At 39.6% G+C, this 22,510-nt stretch overlaps 1 protein-coding gene across 11 annotated transcripts in view; it reads right to left on the bottom strand.

The window, feature by feature from the left end:
* Nucleotides 1-22,510, bottom strand: part of NSD1 (nuclear receptor binding SET domain protein 1) — a 170,710-nt gene that overhangs the window by 39,242 nt on the left and 108,958 nt on the right. For all 11 annotated transcript variants that reach the window (XM_074390577.1, XM_074390575.1, XM_074390573.1 and 8 more), the window contains 6 exons: nucleotides 20,522-20,597; nucleotides 17,553-17,671; nucleotides 16,028-16,171; nucleotides 12,852-12,975; nucleotides 5,337-5,537; nucleotides 4,140-4,319 (listed from right to left, as the gene is read on the bottom strand). In XM_074390577.1, the coding sequence (XP_074246678.1) occupies nucleotides 4,140-4,319; nucleotides 5,337-5,537; nucleotides 12,852-12,975; nucleotides 16,028-16,171; nucleotides 17,553-17,671; nucleotides 20,522-20,597 (844 nt within the window). The remainder of the gene's footprint in view (nucleotides 1-4,139; nucleotides 4,320-5,336; nucleotides 5,538-12,851; nucleotides 12,976-16,027; nucleotides 16,172-17,552; nucleotides 17,672-20,521; nucleotides 20,598-22,510) is intronic.

A 22,510-nucleotide genomic window follows, 5' to 3' on the forward strand; every position in this document is an offset into this window, starting at 1 on the left:
GGCTCCTACTTCAACTGGAAAAGCTTACCTTTGGTCTGTACTATATAATGAAGCTCAGAGTCAGAGTAAGATTACATTTGTAAATGTGTCTGCTGCTAAAAAACAAGTCTGAAGGACAATTATACAGTCCAAAACTCTACTTAGCTATTCTGGCACATTTTGTGGATGAATTGAGTAATCTTAAAATGGTACACTAACAGTGACATAAATTCAACTAGCCCAGTAGCAGGACAGCTCCTGCAACATTCCTATCTATGCTCAGTCACCTGCTGAATTATAACTTTAGTCTGCTTACATAGTCTTAGGAGAAAAATTTTCCTTTCACTAAATTGACATTCATAATGCACAAAGAAATATTTCATGTACAGAAAGGCATTCAAAGAAGGATATAACATGAAAAGAAACCTGGATAAAGGAAAACCCAGTGAATAAAGGCAAAAGGTCAGAGCTGAGGGGAAAAGTGACAAGCACCTCTGTTTTGCAGGATAGAACATAATGTGGATTATGCTGAGGAAGAACATGAGGGAAGAAATCAACAGAACTACTCTGGGTAGCAAGATGTGCAGCAGGAGGAAGGGTCTATCTCGTGACACTAGAAGTAATATACAAAAGAAAGTCAGAAGACTAGGAAGACAGAAGAGGGAAAACTGCATGAACCATTAAAACAAAGAAGAAATGACAAGACACTTGGTGAGAGAGAGAAAGAGAAAATACATTTTAAACATACTGCTAAATTGAAAGGGTCTGATTCCTTACAATTTGCAACTTACCAAGTTATTATCCTACTACTCTGGGTTAACAACCTTCAGTTCTCTCATTTACACAAGGGGAAAAAAGGTTGTAAGACTGTTTTCTATCCCTGTTCACTAAACGCAGGATAAACTTAGTTGATGGGAGCAGTCCTTGGGCTTTTTGGTCTCAGGCTTTCCTTGAATTTACAGGACCACATTATGCTCTCGAAAATACCAAGAAACTCAAAGTGCTTTTGTTTATACAGGATATACATACAGATATTTGCTGAAGAGAAATTTAAAACTAAAAAAAAATTTAAGTATTTAAATACATTTTATTTTTTCTTATTTTTATTTCCTAGTTCCCACAAGCAGATACTAATAATTAATCCATTAAACATGATTAACATTTTAGTAAAAACTGTATTTTTCCTCGATTTTGTCTTGTTTTTGTCACTCAGGCTGGAGTGCAGTGGCATGATGTCAGCTCACTGAAACCTCTGCCTGCCAGGTTCAAGCGATTCTCCTGCCTCAGTCTCCTGAGCCACGCCTGGTTAAGTGTTTTTTGTTGGTGGTGGTGGTGGTAGAGACGACCTCCTAAAGTAATGGGATTACAGACGTGAGCCATCAAGCCTGACCCATTTTTGCAAATATTTTATTTTTTTTTGAGACAGGATCTCGCTTTGTCACTCAGGCTGGAGTGCAGGCACATGATTTCAGCTCACTATACACTCCATGTCCCTGATTCAAGTGATTCTTTTGCTTCAGCCTCCTGAGTAGCTGGACCTACAGGAATGCACTACCATGCCTGCCTAATGCTTGTATTATTAGTAGAGACAGGTTTCACCATGGTGGCCTGGCTGGTCTTGAACCCCTGGCCTCAAGTGGTCCACCCGCCTCTGAGTCCCTAAGTGCTAGAATTACAGGCATAAAACAACAAGTACAGCCCATTTTGCCACATATTTTAAATTGCATTTGTTGCAATATGTTATTTGTTTGACATACATAAAGAAAATATGACCAAATTTTCTCAGAGATATATCACTGGAAGAGTGATAAAATAACCTGTTCAATAACTGTGGATATTCCTTCTTTGATACTATACTAAAACTCCACAGTGTAGAGTTTAGTTGCAATGCAGAAACTGAAACTCTGTCAATAAACTTAGAATGACTACATTAAAATTAATTGATCTGGCTTCTACTTTGGAGTGGTTTTTTTTTTGGTTTTTTTTTGTTTTGTTTTTTTGGAGACAGAGTCACATTGTATCACCAGTGCAAGCTGGGCTCAATGCAACCTCCGCCTCCCAGGCTCAAAGAATTCTCCTGCCTCAGCCTCCCAAGTAGGTGAGACTACAGCTATAGGCCACCATACCCAGCTAATTTTTGTATGTTTAGTAGGGATGGGGTTTCACCATGTTGGCCAGGATGGTCTCAATCTCTCGACCTGGTGATCCACCCGCCTCGGCCTCCCAAAGTGCTAGGATTATAGGTGTTAGCCACCAAACCCTGGGGATCTGGCTTCTACTTTGAATGGATCTTTTAATATGCAAGGTTTTTAAGATTATGCATTAGCTATATGAAAAATATTGGTTCATTAAGTCATGTGCATCTTCTAAATGGCCTATTTCATCATAATACTTTTAAAAATCACATTTATTAATACTACCCATCAGTAAGTACTAAGAAGCTGTCAGGCTGAAGGCAGTAGATAATAGTTTGCCAAAATTTTAACTGTCACTTAAAAGCTCAAATTTTATCATTGGCCATTATTTTGCAGTTGTTTTTCTTGAATTGATAGGCTCACCATTGTTTATTTTCAAGTAAACATCTGCCAAATATATAAGCATGCATAACCATAGTTTATCAGTAGCTCTTAGAATTAAAAATGGTGTTCCATGAACAATGCAAATAGTTCACCTTGAAACTCAGTTGCATGAATGCTTTAACTCAAGATAACCATCAGTATGCAAAGAAACTGCTTTATATGTACTTTCCACTTTATCACAGAAAATAGGAAAACAATGTTCAACTCATGGTCAAGATTTAATAAAACTAAGGTGTTTTACTTCAAGAAACTTCCAAGGTGAAACTGCCATGCTTTTACTGTGAGTAGGTGAAAAAACAGAATACAATGACTGCTTACCTATATTGATCTGACGGTACTGCCTTGGTTTATACTAAGGTGGCAGCCGTTTTACCCATCCATTGACTCTGCCTATCTGCCAGATTTCAACCAAGTGAAAAAAGTTTCCACAATTAACTAAACTCCAGTCTCTGGCTATAGAAACAATGTATCACAAGCAAGTAATTTTTCTTTTACAGAATTATTGGCATATACGTACACCTGATGATACAAATCCCCTTAGTGATGTGAACTCAAAATATGTGATACCATTCTCAATTTAGAAAGTTTATTTTGCCCAGTTGAAGGACATGCCCTTGACACAACATCAGTAGATCCTGGCAACATGTGCCTAAGGTGGTGAGGGTACAACTTGCTTTTATAAACTTTAAGGAGATACGAGACATCAGTATATGTAACGTTGTCACTAGTTGTGTCTGGAAGGTGGGACAACTCTAGGTAGAGCGTTGGGTGTTCCAGGTCATAGGTCGGTAAGAGACAAAAGGTTGCATTCTTTTGAGTCCTTCATCAGCCTTCCACCGAATACACAATTTAATCTGGCTCAGTGAATCTGCATTTTTACATAATCAATAGGGCAGAGGAAGCAATCAGGTATGCATGTGTCTCAGACGAGTAGAGAAATGACATTCTGTCCCACCTGTGAAGATAAGTGGTTTCCACTGCCAGGGTGAAATTCAACAGAACTGTTTTAGGATAAAGATCTTAAAGCCTAGAAGGAATTTCATTGAGGGCAAATTGTGAGGGCAGTATATAGCTTTTTAATCTTTGTAGTTGTATTATTATTATTATTATTATTTTGAGATAGAGTCTTGTTCTGTTGCCCAGGCTGGAATGTGCAGTGGTGCGATCTCAGCTCACTGCAACCTCTGCCTCCTAGGTTCAAGAAATTCTCCTGTCTCAGCCTCCTGAGTAGCTGGGATTACAGGCGCCTGCCATCATACCTGGCTAATTTTTGAATATTTAGAAGAGACAGGTTTCGCCATCTTGGCCAGGCTGGTCTCGAACTCCCGACCTCAGGTGATCTACCCACCTTGGCCACTCAAAGTGCTGGTATTACAGGCAACAGGAGTGAAACGCTGTCTCAAACAAAAAAAGTTCTGCTATGTTACCATTAATTCAGGACATCATATTCTGCATAGAATAACAATATCATTTCCTAATATTTTTTTCAGTGGCAATATAAAGATAGGTATTTTTGTTTCAACTAAAACACTGATTTAATTCCTTCTTAGATTACAAATAGAGGAAGAAGTGATTTCTTACCTTCTGAGCATACAAAGCACCAGCTAACATTAACATGCTCATGATTTCGGCAGCCCCGCCTAGGAGTAAAGTGATTAGGGCAGATGATACTATTAGATGCAAGGATCTTTGACCCAGCAGCCAGGCAAAAGTCATTGGCGTGGTATGCCACAGGACAGCGGACACAGCGCATCAATCGACCTAAGGCAGGAAAATCACAGACAAGCAAATTAAATATGAGAAGAATGTGAGTTATTTAAGTCTATTTGCTAGCATTGAAAAAAAGTCACAAATAGAAGGAATGACCACTAAGATGACTGATCTTAAACACTCGATCCACCATGAAAACTCAGACGGAAGATATGTGATTATAAGTCTCCAAAAGCAATCAAATCCCTAATTGTCAGTGAGCCTACTTCAACAAGGGAAAGCCCAGCCCAAATCACTAGCCTGACTCCTAGGAAACCAGCACCAGAATAAATAGGGAGAGAGGACATAACAATAACGCTTGCCTGGAACTCTGTGAATCTTAACACCTTTCAGGGAACAAACCTCTCTACGCCCTATCCAAAGGAAATACATCCCCTAAAATACTTCATCTGTTATAAACTAGCACCAACCAACTACCAATCCCCACAATGCAATCTGTAATTGCAATTAAAAAAGGAAGGTAGCCAATAGTTAAACCACAATTCTTTTCAGTTTTCTTTTTTTTTTTTTGAGACAGAGTTTCGCTCTTGTTACCCAGGCTGGAGTGCAATGGCGCGATCTCGGCTCACCACAACCTCCGCCTCCTGGGTTCAGGCAATTCTCCTGCCTCAGCCTCCTAAGTAGCTGGGATTACAGGCACGTGCCACCAGGCCCAGCTAGTTTTTTGTATTTTTAGTAGAGATGGGGTTTCACCATGTTGACCAGGATGGTCTCGATCTCTCGACCTCGTGATCCACCCGCCTCGGCCTCCCAATGTGCTGGGATTATAGGCTTGAGCCACCGCATCTGGCCATTCTTTTTTTGTTTTGTTTTATTTTATTTTTCTTTCTTTCTTCTTCTTCTTCTTTTTTTTTTTAAAAAAAGGAGAGAGGTATATTTACTTTTTTAAAGAAAAGTGTACCTTTTATTTCTCGTTCCTAACTGATTGAGTTCTAGCACAATTTGATTAGAGGCACCCTTTTAGAAAAAAAAAAAAAAATTAGACTGGTCCACATGAGAAAACCATACCTTTAGATGCAGAAACATTGGCTGGATTAGCAGCATGACAGGTTATACAGATGTGGAGGGAGCACCGGAAGCCCTTGTTCTGCATAACAGTGGGTGGGTACTTCTGGACACACTCTTCATGGTAAAACTTTCCACACAAGGGTAGAAGGCACCTTTTAACATCTTCCCCACTCTGCTTACATACAAAACAGGTATGAATTCCTGAGAAACCAAAAGAAGATAAATTAGTAAAAATTCAAGAATCTACCAAATGCTAAACCATTAGGTTGAAAAGTTTGTAAGAAATTTTATAATGGACAGATCAGGCTGACATCATTTAAACCCACTGTAACAATCTTAGTATTATTATAAATGAACAATCTGATAACATATACACTCCCTGACATGATACAATACAAAGTACATGTTATCTACAAAAAATGCTTGCCATTGGCACCCCCGCCAAAAAAAGAGAAAAAAACTAATCTAATCCAGCCCCTAGAACTAAATACAAGTTTACAGGAAATACGGAGGACAGAGGAAAAAGTTAAGGGGATACCTCCAGGATGCAACTAACAAATTTAAGTTGGGCTGGGCAAGGAGGCTCACGCCTATAATCTCAGCACTTTGGGAGGCCAAGGTAAGTTGCTAGCGGAGGTGGAGACCAGCCAGGGATACATAGTGAAACTCTATCGCTACTAAATATGCAAAAATTCTCCTGGTGTGATGGTGCATGCCTGTGGTCTCAGCTACTCAAGGGGCTGAGGCGGGAGGATCACAGGAGCCTGGAAAGTAGAGGTTAAGTGAGCTGCGATCACACCACTGTACTCCAGCCTGGGTGACTGAGTCAAGAAAAAAGAAAGAAAAAAAAAAAAAAAAAAAAAAGGTGTGAGGGCAGTATTGTTACAGATAAATTGAAACTTTATGTATTAAAAATAATTACAGGAAATCACCTGACATACCATGCTAGTAATCAAATCTCCCTAATGAAACCCAGAGGGAGGTTTTTGGCCTCTCTCTGACTCTAGAATTTGATTTAAAACATAATAAAAAGGCATCCCTGAGATACATGAGAAAATCTGAAAATGAACTGGGTGGTACATAACACAAAGAAGTTACTTTATATTCTTGCTATACATTAGATGTTGTATCTGTTAAAAACTTTTGAAATATATAGAGAAAATGAGACAGAAAGTTGATAACTACTGAAACTAAATGAATACATGGAGTTTCTGTTAAGACATACAGTGTTTTACTGTGGTGTATGTCTTAATATTTTGTAATAAAAAGTTAAAAACAGGCCAGGCGGCCGGGCGCGGTGGCTCAAGCCTGTAATCCCAGCACTTTGGGAGGCCGAGGCGGGTGGATCACGAGGTCAAGAGATCGAGACCATCCTGGTCAACACGGTGAAACCCCGTCTCTACTAAAAATACTAAAAATTAGCTGGGCATGGTGGCGGGTGCCTGTAATCCCAGCTACTCAGGAGGCTGAGGCAGGAGAATTGCCTGAACCCAGGAGGCGGAGGTTGCAGTGAGCCGAGATCGCGCCATTGCACTCCAGCCTGGGCAACAAGAGCGAAACTCCATCTCAAAAAAAAAAAAAAAAAAAAAAAACAGGCCAGGCACAGTAGCTCACGCCTGTATTCCCAGCACTTGAAAGGCTAAGGCAGTTGGATAACTGGAGGCCAGGAGTTCAAGACAAGCCTGGGCAACATAGAGAGACGCCATCTCTACTGAAAATACAAAAAAATTAGCTGGGTGTGGTGACAGACGCCTGCAATCCCACCTAATATGGAGGGCCTCAGGAATGAGAATGTCTTTCACCTGGGAGGTAGAGGTTACAGTGAGCTGCACTATCTAGCCTGGGCCACAGAAGGAGACTGTCGCCAAAAAAAAAAAAAAAAAAAAAAAAGGCTAAAAAAAAAAACCAAGCGTCTATCTCTCTGTGAGATGTAGTACACCATAAGAAAAAGAGCCTAAGCTTGAGAGGCAAACAGACCTCCACATGAATCCTCCTGCTGGCAATCACTAGAATTAGAAGCTCATAAACACTGAGAACATCCAGCAAAGAATATTTTGAGAAAAAAATTTGAATATGTATTTGCAAAGAAGCAAAACACTATCTGATACTGAATAACTGGTAGCTGGCTTTGTTTTTTATTTTTTTGAGACTCAGTCTCCCTCTGTCACTCAGGCTGGAGTACAGTGGCATGATCTCAGCTCGCTGCAACCTCCACCTCCCAGTTCAAGAGATTCAATGGGATTGAGTGATTCTTGTGCCTCAGCCTCCCAAGTACATGGGATTATAGGCATACACCACCATGCCTGGCTAATTTTTGTATTTTTAATAGAGACAAGGTTTCGCCATGTTGGCCAGGCTGGTCTCAAACTCCTCACCTTGGACTCCCAAAGTGCTGGGAGTACAGGTGTGGTAACTATTATTAAACCTGAACAATCTAAACAATGATATGATCATCCTATTTCAGGAAAATAGAGTAAGCCAAGAGCACTAATAAATGACTTCCATTTTTTACACTATACTAAAACTGGTAAAATTTCCTACTCTCAAAGATAATAGCTTTCCTAGGAAAAAAGAAAAAAATAAAAACATATGTTTTAAAAACCAAAAATTAAAAAATTATATCTTCTCTACACCTCGTATCATATGAAAAAATTACTTCAAAATAGATTATATTTTTGAAGTAATTTAGTTTTACATTTCAAAATAGTGAAATGTCAAACTAAAAAATTCTATGAAGAAAATATACAACTAAAATTCTTTGTGACAACTGACCAGGTATGGTGGCTCACATCTGTAATCCCAGCACTTTGGGAGTTTAGGGGTCAAGGCGGGTGGATCATCTGAGGCCAGGAGTTTGAGACTGGCTTGGCCAACATGGTGAAATTCCATCTATACTAAAAATACAAAAAGTAGCTGGGAGTGGTGGTATCCTGGCTACTTGGGAGGCTAAGGCACAGGAGTCACTTGAACCTGGGAGGCTGAGGTTACAATGAGCCAAGATTGTGCCACTGCACTGCAGCCTGGGTGTCAGAGTGAGACTGCATCACGCATTTAAAAAAAAAGAAAACTTTCTGATACTGTGTTAAGCAAAACTTCTTAGATATGATACCAAATCACAGTCCATAAAAAGAACAAATTTATAAACTGGATTTCATAAAAATTAAGAACTATTAGTCTGACAAATACATCATTAAGAAAATGAAAAAGCGGCCGGGTACTTGAACCCGGGAGGAGGCAGAGGTTACAATGAGCTGAGATCGGCCCAATGCACTCAAGCCTGGGCGACAGAGTGAGACCCCATCTCAAAAAAAAAAAAAAAAAAAAAGAGAGAGAGAGAGAGAGAGAGATACCAGCCTGACCAACAAGCCAACAAGGAGAAATCCCATCTCTACTAAAAATACAAAAATTAGCTGGGCATGCTGGTGGGTGCCTATAATCCCAGCTGCTCTGGAGGCTGAGACAGGAAAATCACTTGAACCCAGGAATCGGAAGTTGCAGTGATCTGAGATAGATAGCTCCATTGCACTCCCACCTGGTGACAAGAGTGAAACTCCATCTCAAGAAAAAAAATAAAAAAAACTTTGTGACACTGGGTTAAGCAAAACTTCTCAGATACAACACCAAATCACAGTCCATACATATAAAGAACAAACTGATAAACTAGATTGCATCAAAATTACAAACTATTACTCTTACAAACATATCATTAAGAAAATGAAAAGGTTTCCCAGGTGCAGTGGCTCATGGCTGAAATCCCAGCACTCTGGGAGGCTGGGGCAAGTGAATCACCTGAGGTCGAGAATTCGAGACTAGCCTGATCAACATGGAGAAAGCTGTCTCTACTAAAAATAAATTAGCTGGATGTGGTGGTGCATGTCTGCAATGCCAGCTACTCAAAAGGCTGAGGCAGGAGAATCGCTTGAGCCCGGGAGGCTGCGATCGCGCCACTGCATTCCATCCTGGACACCAAGAATGAAACTCTGTCTTAAAAAAAAAAAAAAAGAAAAAGAAAAAGCAGGCAGGCGCGGTGGCTCATAGCTGTAATCCCAGCACTTTGGGAGGCAGAGGCGGGCATATCACCTGGCCAAGTCGGTGAAACCACATCTCTACTAAAAATACAAAAATTAGCCGAGTGTGGTGGCGGGCACCTATAATCCCAACTACTTGGGAGGCGGAAGCAGGAGAATCACTTGAATTTGGGAGGCAGAGATTGCAGTGAGCCAAGACAGTGCCACTACACTCCAGCCTGGGTGACAGAATAACACTGTGTCTCCAAAAAAAAAAAAAAAAAAAAGCCATATCCTGGAGATTTTTAAAAGTTTCTGTCTGATAAAGGACTTCTAAAACTCAACAAAACAAAAAACGCCCAACTATTTTAAAAAGGCTTTGATCAGACACATCATCAAAGACAGCAAATAAGCATATGAAAAGAGCTCATCATCATTTGTCAGCAGGGAAATGCAAATAAAAGCCATAATAAGATACTACTGCATGCCTATCAGAATGGCTAAAATTAAAAAGACTGATAATACCGAGTGTTGCTAAAGACATAGCCATATTAGAACTCTCATACATAGCTTAGGAGAATGTAAGATGGTACAACCATTTAGGAAAATAATTTGGCATTTTCTTAAAAACTCAAACATACATCTTCCACACAATTTAACCTTTCTACTCTCAGGTATATATACAAGTGAAAAGAAAATGTGGCCAGGAATGGTGGGTTACACTTTTTTTTTTTTTTTTTTTTTTTGAGTCGGAGTTTCGCTCTTGTTACCCAGGCTGGAGTGCAATGGCGCGATCTCGGCTCACCGCAACCTCCGCCTCCTGGGCTCAGGCAATTCTCCTGCCTCAGCCTCCTGAGTAGCTGGGATTACAGGCACGCGCCACCATGCCCAGCTAATTTTTTGTATTTTTAGTAGAGACGGGGTTTCACCATGTTGACCAGGTTGGTCTCGACCTTGTGATCCACCCGCCTCGGCCTCCCAAAGTGCTGGGATTACAGGCTTGAGCCACCGCGCCCGGCCTACACTTTTAATCTTAACACTTTCAGAGGCTGAATGAGGAGGACCGCTTAAGCCCAGGAGTTCAAAATTAGCCTGGGCAATGTAGTAAAAATCCTGTTTCTACAAAAAAAAAAAAAAAAAAATTAAGAATTTGGCCAGGTACAGTGGCTCACGCTTGTAATCCCAGCACTGTGGGAGGCTGAGATGGGCACATCACCTGAGGTCAGGAGTTTGAAACCAGCCTGGCCAACACAGTGAAACCCTGTCTCTACTAAAAATACAAAAATTAGCTGGGTGTGGTGGCAAGCGTCTGTAGTCCCAACTACTCAGGAGGCTGAGGCAGAAGGATCACTCGAGTCCAGGAGGTTGAGACTGCAAGTGAGCCAGAATCGTACCACTGTACTCCAGCCTAGGTGACAGAGCAAGACCCTGTCTCAAGGAGGAAAAAAAAAAAAAAAATGGGGGGAGGAGGGGCAAGGAGGGAACAAAGTATCCAAAAACTTTAATGTTCTCAGCAGCTTTATTTATAACAACCAAAATGGGAAACAACCCAAATGTCTATCAATAGATGAATGGATCAATAACCAAGTAAATCCATACAACAAACTACTACTCAGCAATTTAAAAAAAAAACAAAAAGAACTATCAATACAAACAACAATCTTACTAAATCTCAAAATAAGAATACTGCCGGGCGCGGTGGCTCAAGCCTGTAATCCCAGCACTTTAGGAGGCCGAGCCAGGTGGATCACGAGGTCAAGAGATCGAGACCATCCTGGTCAACATGGTGAAACCCCGTCTCTACTAAAAATACAAAAAAGTAGCTGGGCATGGTGGTACATGCCTGTAATCCCAGCTACTCAGGAGGCTGAGGCAGGAGAATTGCCTGAACCCAGGAGGCGGAGGTTGCGGTGAGCCGAGATCGCGCCATTGCACTCCAGCCTGGGTAACAAGAGCGAAACTCCGTCTCAAAAAACAACAACAACAACAACAACAACAAAATAAGAATACTGAGTGATGACTTCACAGGTGCATGCATATATACATACCAAAACCTATCAAATCATACACTTGAAATGTGCGATTTTTTGTACTTCAATTCTACTTTAACAGAGGTATGTTACACACTCAAGATGATTCTTCTCTTCACCCTATAATATCCTCCCTTTAGGTACTGTCTTCCTTTGTACTGAAGTTAAGTTTCTTCAAGAAGTTATGTATACTGCTATCCACTCACCTCTCAATCTAGTATAATTAGACATCCTCTGGCAAAAATTAAAGCATTTTCTCACTGTCACATACAAAAGCCTCATTTCACTCCAGAACCTCCTTAGTGTCTTTGCTGCATCTGCCCCTACAGATAACACCTGTCTCCTGTAGCTTCAGAGATATTGACTAGCTCCTCCTCAACTTCTGGTAACCGTTTTAAGAGCATATATGCCCAGTTAGTGTCACTAACCATTATCTTACCCTAATGACACTTTTTCTTTGGGAAGTATGATCCAAATATGTGGCTTCAGTGACTTACAGGCATAAGATCTATACCTCAGCCCTGATCTCTTCAGTGTTTACATGCTGTGACATCTACATATCATGCTAAAAAAAAGAGAGAGAGAGAACACTTTCTAGCTTGGGCAACATAGTAAGACCCCCCTCAACAAAAAATAAAAAAATATTAGCCAGGCATGGTGGCATGTGGCTGTAGTCCCAGCTACTTGGGAAGCTGAGTTGGGAGGACTGCTTGAGCCCAGGAGCTCAAGACTACAATGAGCTATGATCACGCCACTGCACTCCAACCTAGACAACAAGACCCCGTACCCCATCTCTTGAAAAACAAACAAACAAACAAACAAACACTTAACTTAGCACAGCTTTATGAAGTGCTTTAACAGCTGGTCTCAACTGACTATTCCTATTTTCTAAACGAATCTAAGTATTATAGCTCTGAAATAATCCTTTGACTTTTTTATTGATGTATGATGTACACACAGTAAAGTACACACATCCTAAGAGTATAGCTGATGAAGTAAAATGCTCAGGTAATCAGTACACAGATTAAGAAAGATAAAACATTACCAGTAACTGAGAAGCACTCTTAGTTACTGCCTATGCCTCTTAACTAAAATATTCTAAACTCTAAACACATTGGTCTGTATTCTATATTCCCCAAATGTTTTATACACTTTCATTACTGGACCTTCTGCCCTTCCCCTCCCGATTTCTCTCTCTCTTAAAGCTAAACACAGATACCTTCCTCTACGGCATTAGCTCATCTTTGCTTACGCTATACTCTATATGTATCACCAACACAATGCTTTTTGCACTGTATTATGCTATCCATTTATTATTCACTTGGTAGCTTTTCTGAGAGCAGTGACCCCATATAGTACCATTTCTATAACAACTAGCCCACTGTTGCCACAATATAGGGTCTCCAATAAATGTCTTCCCTGTAAAAACTTAAAATTCAAACTTTCTTTGGAGGAAGACCCTTCTGTATCTACTTTACCTGTATGACATTCATTGCAGATAAATTTTCCTCTTGGCATCTCAGTTAATCCAAGGCACTCCAGGTGGAAAGCCCCACAGCACTGAGCCTCACATAACAGCAGCTCACCAAGTTTTTCACAATTCTGTTAAGAGAAAGAAAATGTCTGTCTATCTGTTTTTCCATGTTTGAGAATCAAGAGGAAAACCAATGTCAGTGGATTATAGTAAACAAAGGTTAAAACTGGCAGAAAATGAGGTGAGAAAGAGGCAAGAGCCTGTCGTTGTAGACTTTATTCTAGTTGCAAAGGTGTACCGTTGGAAAGCTTTACAAAAGGAAGACTAAAATCAGTTATTCATTTTTAAAGATTACTCTGACTGCTACATAGAAAACAAGTTCAAGAGTAGAAAGGTGAGAAAAGAACATAGAGACAAACCAGAAGGCTACTGAACGGTTCTAGCAACAGACACTGGCTAGCTAGACTTGAGCCATAAAGTTCCAAAAGAGCTCCCACCAAGGTCTCAACAGTCCTTTAGGATACATCTAGAGCCATCCCAGAGAGATGACTTTTCTGAAATAATCTCAGCTAAGATAGGGCCTCATTTAAGACGGGGGCTTAGGAAATAACGACAGGTATCTGTCACTATAAAACTTTTTAAGATTTATTTAAAAATTCTGCAAATTCCCAATATCACTTTTTAACAACTCTAACACCCTGACTTGTATCCCCATAGTGATTAGCAGAAAAAAGCTTCAAATATTTCATTTATTATTTATTTATTTATTTTGAAATGGAGTTTCACTCTTGTTGCCCAGGTTGGAGAGCAATGGCATGATCTCGGCTCAGCGCAACTTCTACCTCCTGGGTTCAAGCGACTCTCCTGGCTCAGCCTCACAGGTAGCTGGGATTACAGGCGCACGCCTCCATGTCTGGCTAATTTTTCGTACTTCTAGTAGAGACAGGTTTCACCATGTTGGCCAGGCTGGGCTGGTCTCAAACTCCTGACCTTGTGATCTACCCACCTCGGCCTCCCAAAGTGTTGGGATTACAGGTGTGAGCCACTGCACCCTGCCCAAATATTTTCTAAAGCCTTATACTACTATGAAAGGCAAACAAGGGAAAAGGTGACTAAGCAAGTTCTAGCTTCAAGAACTCACAGAAACAGAACAGGTCTTGATCACTTCAGCATTAAAGCTTAAACAAATGACTAGAAGAGCTTTGGGGAGAAAGGTTAGAGAGGTAGCCTGGAATTGATAGGGGACCCCCGGGACTTGATCAAACTACAGTCTGAGCTATCCTCAAATGTCTGACTCCTCATTATCTACTATTCACATGTAAAAATTGAAAAATACCATTATATAATATACTTTGCATATTCAGAGTACCAATAACATAAGTTTTCATATACAGTAAAAAAAAAAAAAAAAAAATTGAGCTTCAACACATAAAGAGGAAAACGTTACTTACAATGTAAATTAGAAACAAAATTTTCACATTAACTAAATGATATAAACTAATTCATCAACTGGGAGAAGATGTAATTTATCTTTCAAACTGGGACACTTGAGAGTGAAAGGAAGTGCTATTAATAAATTATGACAGCACAAGGGACCTACACAAAGACTGATCCAGACAAGCCAGGACCACAGGGTCACCTTATCTTTAATCTTTTTATTAAATGATCTTTGTAAAATGTATTTACATTCTGACTTGTCTCACTAAATAAATAATGGGCATAAGGTTTTTGAGGATTAACGCTATTGTTTAGGATCTGGTCTAAGTATGATCAAAACTCTTTATTTAATACTGAAGGTAATAGCAAAGAAACTGGATTGAAATTATATTAGCCATAATAACATTTTTCTGGTCTCGTAGTTTTTTTTAGAGATCTCAACTTATTTATCTATTACTATTTATTATTTTTGAAATACGGTCTCACTCTGTCAGTCAAGTGGGAGTCAAGTGGCATGACCATGGCTCACTGCAGCCTCTACCTCCTCAGCTTCAGGTGATCCAATGACCTCAGCCTCCCAAATAGGGGGGACTGCAGGCATGCACCATCATGCCTGGCTAAGTTTTGTATTTTTGGCAGAGAAAGGGTTTTACCATGTTCCTCAGGCTGGTGTCAAATTCCTGGGCTCACATGCTCCACCCACCTGAGCCTCCTAAAATGCTGAAATTAGTGCTGTGCTTGGCCTGTGGTTTCAATTTAAAAAAGAACTAATATCTTCAAGTTTTTTGTTTATTTAAAAAAACAAATCTGTAATCCTGACCTGTTGGGCTACAGATGTGAGCCACTGAAGCCAGCTAATCAAAAACAAACAAAAAAACACCCGTTTTTCTTGTTTGTTTTTTTAAACATAGAAACAGGGGTCTAACTGTGTTGCCCAGGCTGGTCTAGAATTCCTGGCCTCAAGCAATTTTTCTGCCTCAGCTTCCAAGGGCACTGGGATTTAGGTATGAGATGCTGCGCGTCACGTATCTTCAAGTTTTTATATATCAAATTTTAAGAATTACATAGGTAAAACAAGACCATTAAAAAAAAAATACTCAAATAGTCATTGACTCTACTCACAAAGACTTAAAGGCTCTTTAACAATAAAGTGGAGTCCCCTATTTCACAGAGCGGCAATCCAACAGAATGATTAAGACTCTAAACCAACCAAGTACAACAGATATTAAAGGTTTAAAAAAAAAAAAAAAGGAGAGGAAGACTCTAAATCCAGACTGCCGAGGTTTAAATCCAGGCTTCTCTCATTAATATAAGTAAGTTATTTATCCTCTCTGTAATTTAGTTTCCTCATCTGCTAAGTGGAGATAGTCACAGAACTCAACTTATGAGATTATTAGGATGACTAAATAAGGCACTATTTATAAAGTGCTTGGAACAATACTTCATACACTTATATTGTTTTATTTAATAAGTATTTATACAGTACTTAACTCAGACTTGCCTCACGGCATATATTCCTTCACAGACCTTAAGGGCAGGTGATTCACCAACACTAAACTATTTCTCCAAGTTTCTTTCTTTGTGGGGAGAAAAAAAAAGGTCAAATCCTTAAGAAAGTGATTCCAATAAAATCATCCAAAAGCATTGTTATTCTAACCAAGAAATGATCATAAAGAGACAGAATGGGTTTCCATTTAAAGATGAACATGCAATGAAAACACAAGTGGGCAAACATTTCTCTACCTGACAAACATTCTCCTTGAGTGCAGCTCCTCCACCGCGTTCACCCTGCATTTTTTTAGAGGCAGGCATCCCAGGATCGTGTTCTACACCTTCCTCAACAGTCTCCTTGGGGCTTGCGGCCGTCCTGTGAGGCATGAGTTCTCCCTTGCAGAGAAAAAATAATGTCCCACATCTATATTATTGATGTCTCTTCCATTTGACCCCCTCCCTCTGGGATGCTATTTGTCTAGCCATTAAGCACTTACAGATGTTCAGTCAATCACTCAGGCGGACTGCATGCAATGTTAGTTCTAACCCTGCTGTGATTGGGCGGGTAGTGGGCGCCTCATGCCCTGCCACTAACTGCTCTGAGGCTGTTTGTTCCACTGGAACTTTCTGAGCTGTTCCATTTTAAGGTTTCACTAAGGGAGAGAAAACATTCTTAAGTTTATTTGATTACTTATTTGTCCTTCCAAGATCAGTGTTTCCTAAATAATGCCCCTCTTGGGCAGTCTATTCAAACTGTCCTGGGAAGAAGCATTCTGCATCATAACGTATGATGCTGACCTGACTTCTCTCTTTTAACCTGAGTTGGAAACCCAGAGACAATATCAATTATTACACTGATGCTTTGCAAGAAAATGGTTTTAAATCTTTTGCTTCCTGAAGGCCGATGTTCATAAACATTGTCCTAAAATTAAGTAGCTGATGGTCTCAAGAAATAAGCAAGTAAATCTTCCCCCTAATCACAGCAGTCTCAACTTTTTTTTTTAAAATAGAGACAAGGTCTCACTATATTTCTCAGGTTGGCCTCGAACTCCTGTTCTCAAATGATCCTCTCACCTCTGCTTCCCAAAGAGCTGAGTGGCATGAGTCACAGTACCCAGTCAGCAGTCTCTACTTTTTTCTTTTGAAACAGTCTTACTCTGTCACCCAGGCTGAAGTGCAGTTGCACGATCTTGGCTCACTGCCAACCTCTGCCTCACGGGTTTAAGAGATTCTTGTGCCTCTGCCTGATTAGCTGGAGTTATAGGTGCACGCCACTACACCAGGCTAATTTTTGTATTTTTGGTAGAGACAAGGTTTCACCATGTTGGCCAGGCTAGTCTTGAACTCTCAACCTCAAGTGATCTTCCTGCCTTCACTTCCCAAAGTGCTGGGATTACAGGCGTAAGCCACAGCACCCAGCCAGTCTCAACTTTTATAGGGCAGTATCTAAGTTCCTTCAGATCACATTGACTTGATATTGTGCTTTCTGGTTTTACAAGTTTACTCAATGATGAAACAGTTATATACCTAATTGGACACCTACAGCATAGGATGTGATGATCTTTTAAAAAGGCCATATCGACAGTTGCAATATGTGCCTTGCCTTATTATTAAGATGAGGCTCTACTTTTCCTCCAAGATTCCTTATGGCCATCAGCCATTTCAGTAGAATACTATTCTTTATTCTTAAGAAAACTCAAGGGAAAGAGGGATGTGGCCTCCGGTGTGACAAGTAGCTTCTCTTTAGAAGGTAAAAAGACCAGGAACTGAGTAATACCTCTGAGCTTGAAATCTCTTTTGATGAGTCATCATTTTTCACTTTTTTACACTGCATCTTGGCTGCAGCATGCCTCTGTCGTTTTCGCTTCCTTGGTTTGTCAAATATCTTGGTAGTGCCTATGACAGGAAAGTAGGTGTTATCCGCTGGCTAATGACACACATGTCCAAAATCTCTTATCCTATTAAGAGTATAACCCAACTTTAAAACTCATTTAATTCTCCAGCTTTGTGGATTAGGAAAATGAAGGAAATAAGAAATGAGACTAACTCATGATGACATAACTAGTCGGGAAATGGCTACATATATGTTAACTTCTGCCTCATATAGATTAAATAGTAACTGTACACGTTATTACAGAAATTTCAATTTACATGACCAAAATGACAAATGTAGTTCTTCAAAGGAATTAAATCCTATAGATGGAAGGAAAGTACCTTCCTTTCATTTTACTAGTCATGAAAAGATACCACTCCCTAGACTTCAAAATTGGAGATAGTAATATATATCACAATATGATTTAAGGATTAAAGGCCAGATGCAGTGGCTTACACCTATAATCCCAGCATTTTGGAAGGCTGGCGGATCACCTGAGGTCAGGAATTCGAGAACAGCCTGACCAACATAGTAAAACTCCGTCTCTACTAAAAATACAAAATTAGCCAGGTATGGTGGTGCTGTAATCCCAGCTACTAGGGAGGCTGAGGCAGGAGGATCACTTGAAACCGGGAGGCGGAGGTTGCAGTAAGCCTAGATTGTGCCACCACACGACAGCATGGGTAGCAAGAGCAAAACTCCCTCCCCACCAAAAAAAAAGAAAGAAAAGAAAAACGGATTAAGATGGAGAGTTGAGGCCAGGCAGTAGTTCACGCTTGTAATCCCAGCACTTTGGGAGTCGAGGTGGTTAGATTACCTGACGTGAGTAGTTCAAGACCAGTCTGGCCAACAGGGCAAAACCGTCTCTACTACAAAATACAAAAAATTCGCTGAGTATGGTGGCAGGCACTTGTAATCCCAGCTACTAGGGAGGCTGAGGTACATGAATGGCTTTTAACTCAGGAGACAGAGGTTGCAGTGAGCCGAGCCATGTACTCTAGCTTAGGCATCAGAGCAAGACTCCATCTCAAAAAAAAAAAGAGTTGGAGAGTTGAAATATGTAAGATATGGCTTACAGAAGCTGAGGGAGAGATCCTCCAATACATTCAGGGGTTTAAAGGATATTAATGCAGTGGTAGTATATCCCTGAACATCCAACAACACCAAATGAATGCATGGTCACATTTGCTCTATTTAGAAAAAGAAATTCTAGGCTGGGTGCAGTGGCTCACGCCTGTAATCCCAATATTTTGGGAGGCCGAGGCAGGCAGATCACAAGGTCAGGAGTTTGAGACCATCCTGGCCAACATGGTGAAACCCGGTCTCTACTAAAAATATAAAAATTAGCTGGGTGTCATGGCACACACCTGTAGTCCCAGCTACTCAGGAGGCTGAGGCAGGAGAATCGCTTGAACCTGGGAGGTGGAGGCTGCAGTGAGTCGAGATCATGCCACTGCATTCCAGCCTGGGCAACAGAGCGAGACTGTCTCAAAAGATATTCTTCTAGTCCCTCCTACACTTTCCATTAAACATATTTCAACTGTGTTTATAAACACCAAGAGGAATCTAAGAGGTATTTCATAAGACATTCTAGGATATTTATGCTACGTATCAGTATGAAAGCTGGAATTTGGAAGACTGCTCAGTCATCTCTTTTTTGACTGACCGAATTGGAGAAGCTCTGTTACCAAAACTGTTCACAGCCTAACACTGAAAGAAGAGTTATAGTTTTATATAAATCAAAAAAAAAAAAAAAAAAGAAAGAAGAGTTCATATGAGCACAACAGAAAGGTCAGAACTTCTCATAAGATGGAACACTTACATAAAATTTATAATGGAAAAAGTTCATGTTGTAGGTTTAGGTTTTATTTTAAAAATGAAATATAAAAGTACAGGAAAAGAGCTGAAGTTATAATTATTACTATTATTATTTTAAGAGACATGATCTCTCACTGTTGCCTAGGCTAGAGCGCATGGTGTGATCAACAGCTCACTGTAGTCTCAACATCTTGGGCTCAAGGGATCCTTCCACATCAGCTTACCAAGTAGCTGAGACTAAAGAAATACACCTTCATGCCTAGCTAATTTTCTTAAAATTGTAGATAGAGACAGGGTCTCACTAAGTGTCCAGGCTGATCGGGATAGAACACCTGGCTTCAAGTAATTCTCTTGTCTTGGCCTCCCAAAGCACTAGAATTGCAGTTGTGGGCCACCATGCTCAGCCTGATATTTTCAAAGCAGCTCATTTTTAAATCATGTAAGCAAACTGACCAACCTATGGGATTGTAATTGCCACATGCCTAAACTAAGGTAACATATTGCTAGATTTACTTGTTACAAAATTTAATAATCATAGGTCACATGAAACATAATCTTCCCATGATACTCTTTGCTAGCGGACCACATCTGGTGCAATGTGCTCAAATCTGGAATCATATTTCAAAAATGACACTAATCAATAAATGGCAGTGGCAGACAAATGAAGATTGGAAGAAAGAAATGGCATGGAGGAAAACCTGAGGTGGATAAGAAGACAGGAGTATAGCAATCAATTTGGTCAGGTGTGGATTTAGTTCCCTGACCTTGCTACGTTGTCTTCACGTTTCTTCTATAAAACAGGAATGCTACAGATAATAACCTAACTCTCTGTAATGCTTTAGACAGATTACAGGTAGCATTCCTACTAAAAGTCCTGGCAGAGTAGATGTTTGGTTTATGAATATTTTATCTGTTTCAGGAAGCACATTTTGGGCAAACCAGTTTTAAAACTTGTACCTCACTTGTGTGGCTTACATATGTTAACAATCTTTATGGTTAATGGACAAAGCACTTCAAACTTACTAATATATTTTTTAAATCTCAAAAATACTCACCTCCACCAAAATCTTTTGAATACGATGTGGTACAAGATTCAGTTATGCCACTCCCCAGATGACCAGCTTCATAGCACTACAAATAAGTGAAAACAACACAGTTTAAAGAGGAATGAAATAATAAACTCTTAACCTTATATGCCAAAGTCTGAATTGTCGGCTGCCACAGATACAGAATTCTGACTTATTTTAGCAATTAAAAAAAAAATCAACATGACCATAGTAAAGGGTTGAACAGAAACTTCAGGGGGAAAGGAATCAGATTTTAAAATGCTCCAATAGACCTGTGAACACCACATACTCTGTAATCCCAGCTACTTTGGAGGCTGAAGCAGCAGAATCGCTTGAACCTGGGAGGCGGAGGTTGCAGTAAGCTGAGATTGTGCCACTGCATTCCAGCCTGGGCAACGGTGTGAGACTCTGTCTCAAAAAAAAAAAAAAAAAAAAAAAAAAAATCAGCCAGGTGCAGTAGTGCACACCTGTAGTTCCAGCTACTTGGGAGGCTGAGGCAGGAGAATTGCTTGAACCTGGAAGATGGAGGTTGCATTATGCCAAGATTGCACCACTGCACTCCAGCCTGGGTGACAGAGCAAAAGTCGGTCTCAAAAAAAAAAAAAAAAGGAAAAAGGAAAAATGATCTATCTTCCTACAATTGTATTCTTATATTTACAGCTACTAGATTTGACACAGACTTGTTTACTTGGTAAACTGTAAAATTAAACAGTTCTGAAATAGTGAATGATTTTCCAACTTAAAGTGACTTCAGATTAATCCAAATTAAAGCAACATTAAAACTCAAGACAAATACTCAACATCAGGAGTCTAATCAAGAGCCAAACATTTTATTCCCAATAATAATACTTGTATTAATTAGTTCCATCCCAAGCAAATCTTTTCCTGCAAAAATGATAATACTCTTCATCATGACGGTAAAACAACATTTAGTGGTAACAAAGTCAGTATAATAAAAGCCATTCTTACTAAAGTTTCTCATGTTTGAGACTAAAACAAGATAAAATACAGCTGTGAATTTCTGAATGTTCATTTTATATGACTGAATCATAAGAATGCAATTCTCCTCATGTTCAGTATGTATCAAAAGTCTAACCATGTCAAGTAAAATGAATGGGCAAATGTTAGGTATCCAATTCAACAAAATGAGACTTCTAGACAAATCCTCAAAATACTTTCCATAAATTTTTTTAAAATAGCAATTACTGTATTTAGGTAACAAATTTGTTCATTATTTAACAGGTACTCAAAAGCTATGGAACGAAATAATTACAATGCTCCCCAAACTACAGAGAATAATGCAGGAAATATTATCATTTCTATTCTGATCAATTTTATAAATTAAAATAAAAATTAGCACACACACATACACAAATCATACAATATGAATAAAAATCAAACTGTTCTGCTTAGAATGAAAAAGACCAAAGAACTTCTTAGGGGATGTAACTAAGATGCCACTAACTTTGTATATATAGTCTAGTGTGGATATACATTAAGCCAGAGTAACCTTAAAGCACTATCAGAACAGATCATCTCTCATTCTGTTCAACCTATTGATTAATCCACCTGCAGACAGGATGGTGATGTGCCTGGTAACCTAAAATGGAACTGAATCATGGCTTTAGCATTATGACAAAATATACCTCAGAGTAACCAGGACTTCCACAAGGAAGTAGACCAGGTCAGATGGCAGGACAGACTCCCAAACAGATAAGAGGGCACTTTTCTCCAGAGTTGGGTGCTAGCCATAACCAATAATTCTGATTTTCTCTTGCTCTAGTCTCAAATTTAATGGCAACACCCTCTCCCAAAAAGTAAAAATTCAACAGTGACAAAGAGTTATTAAGTACAACTAATACTTTAAAAAGATTGAGAATACAAGAGAGTGTGAGGATAAATAACCATCAGGGATAACCAAAAAGCTACTGAAAGAAAATACAGGAAGAACATCTTTGTGTGCATGGGGCACACAAA

This window comes from Saimiri boliviensis, chromosome 20 (assembly GCF_048565385.1).
Source record: "Saimiri boliviensis isolate mSaiBol1 chromosome 20, mSaiBol1.pri, whole genome shotgun sequence".
Lineage (NCBI taxonomy): Eukaryota > Metazoa > Chordata > Mammalia > Primates > Cebidae > Saimiri > Saimiri boliviensis.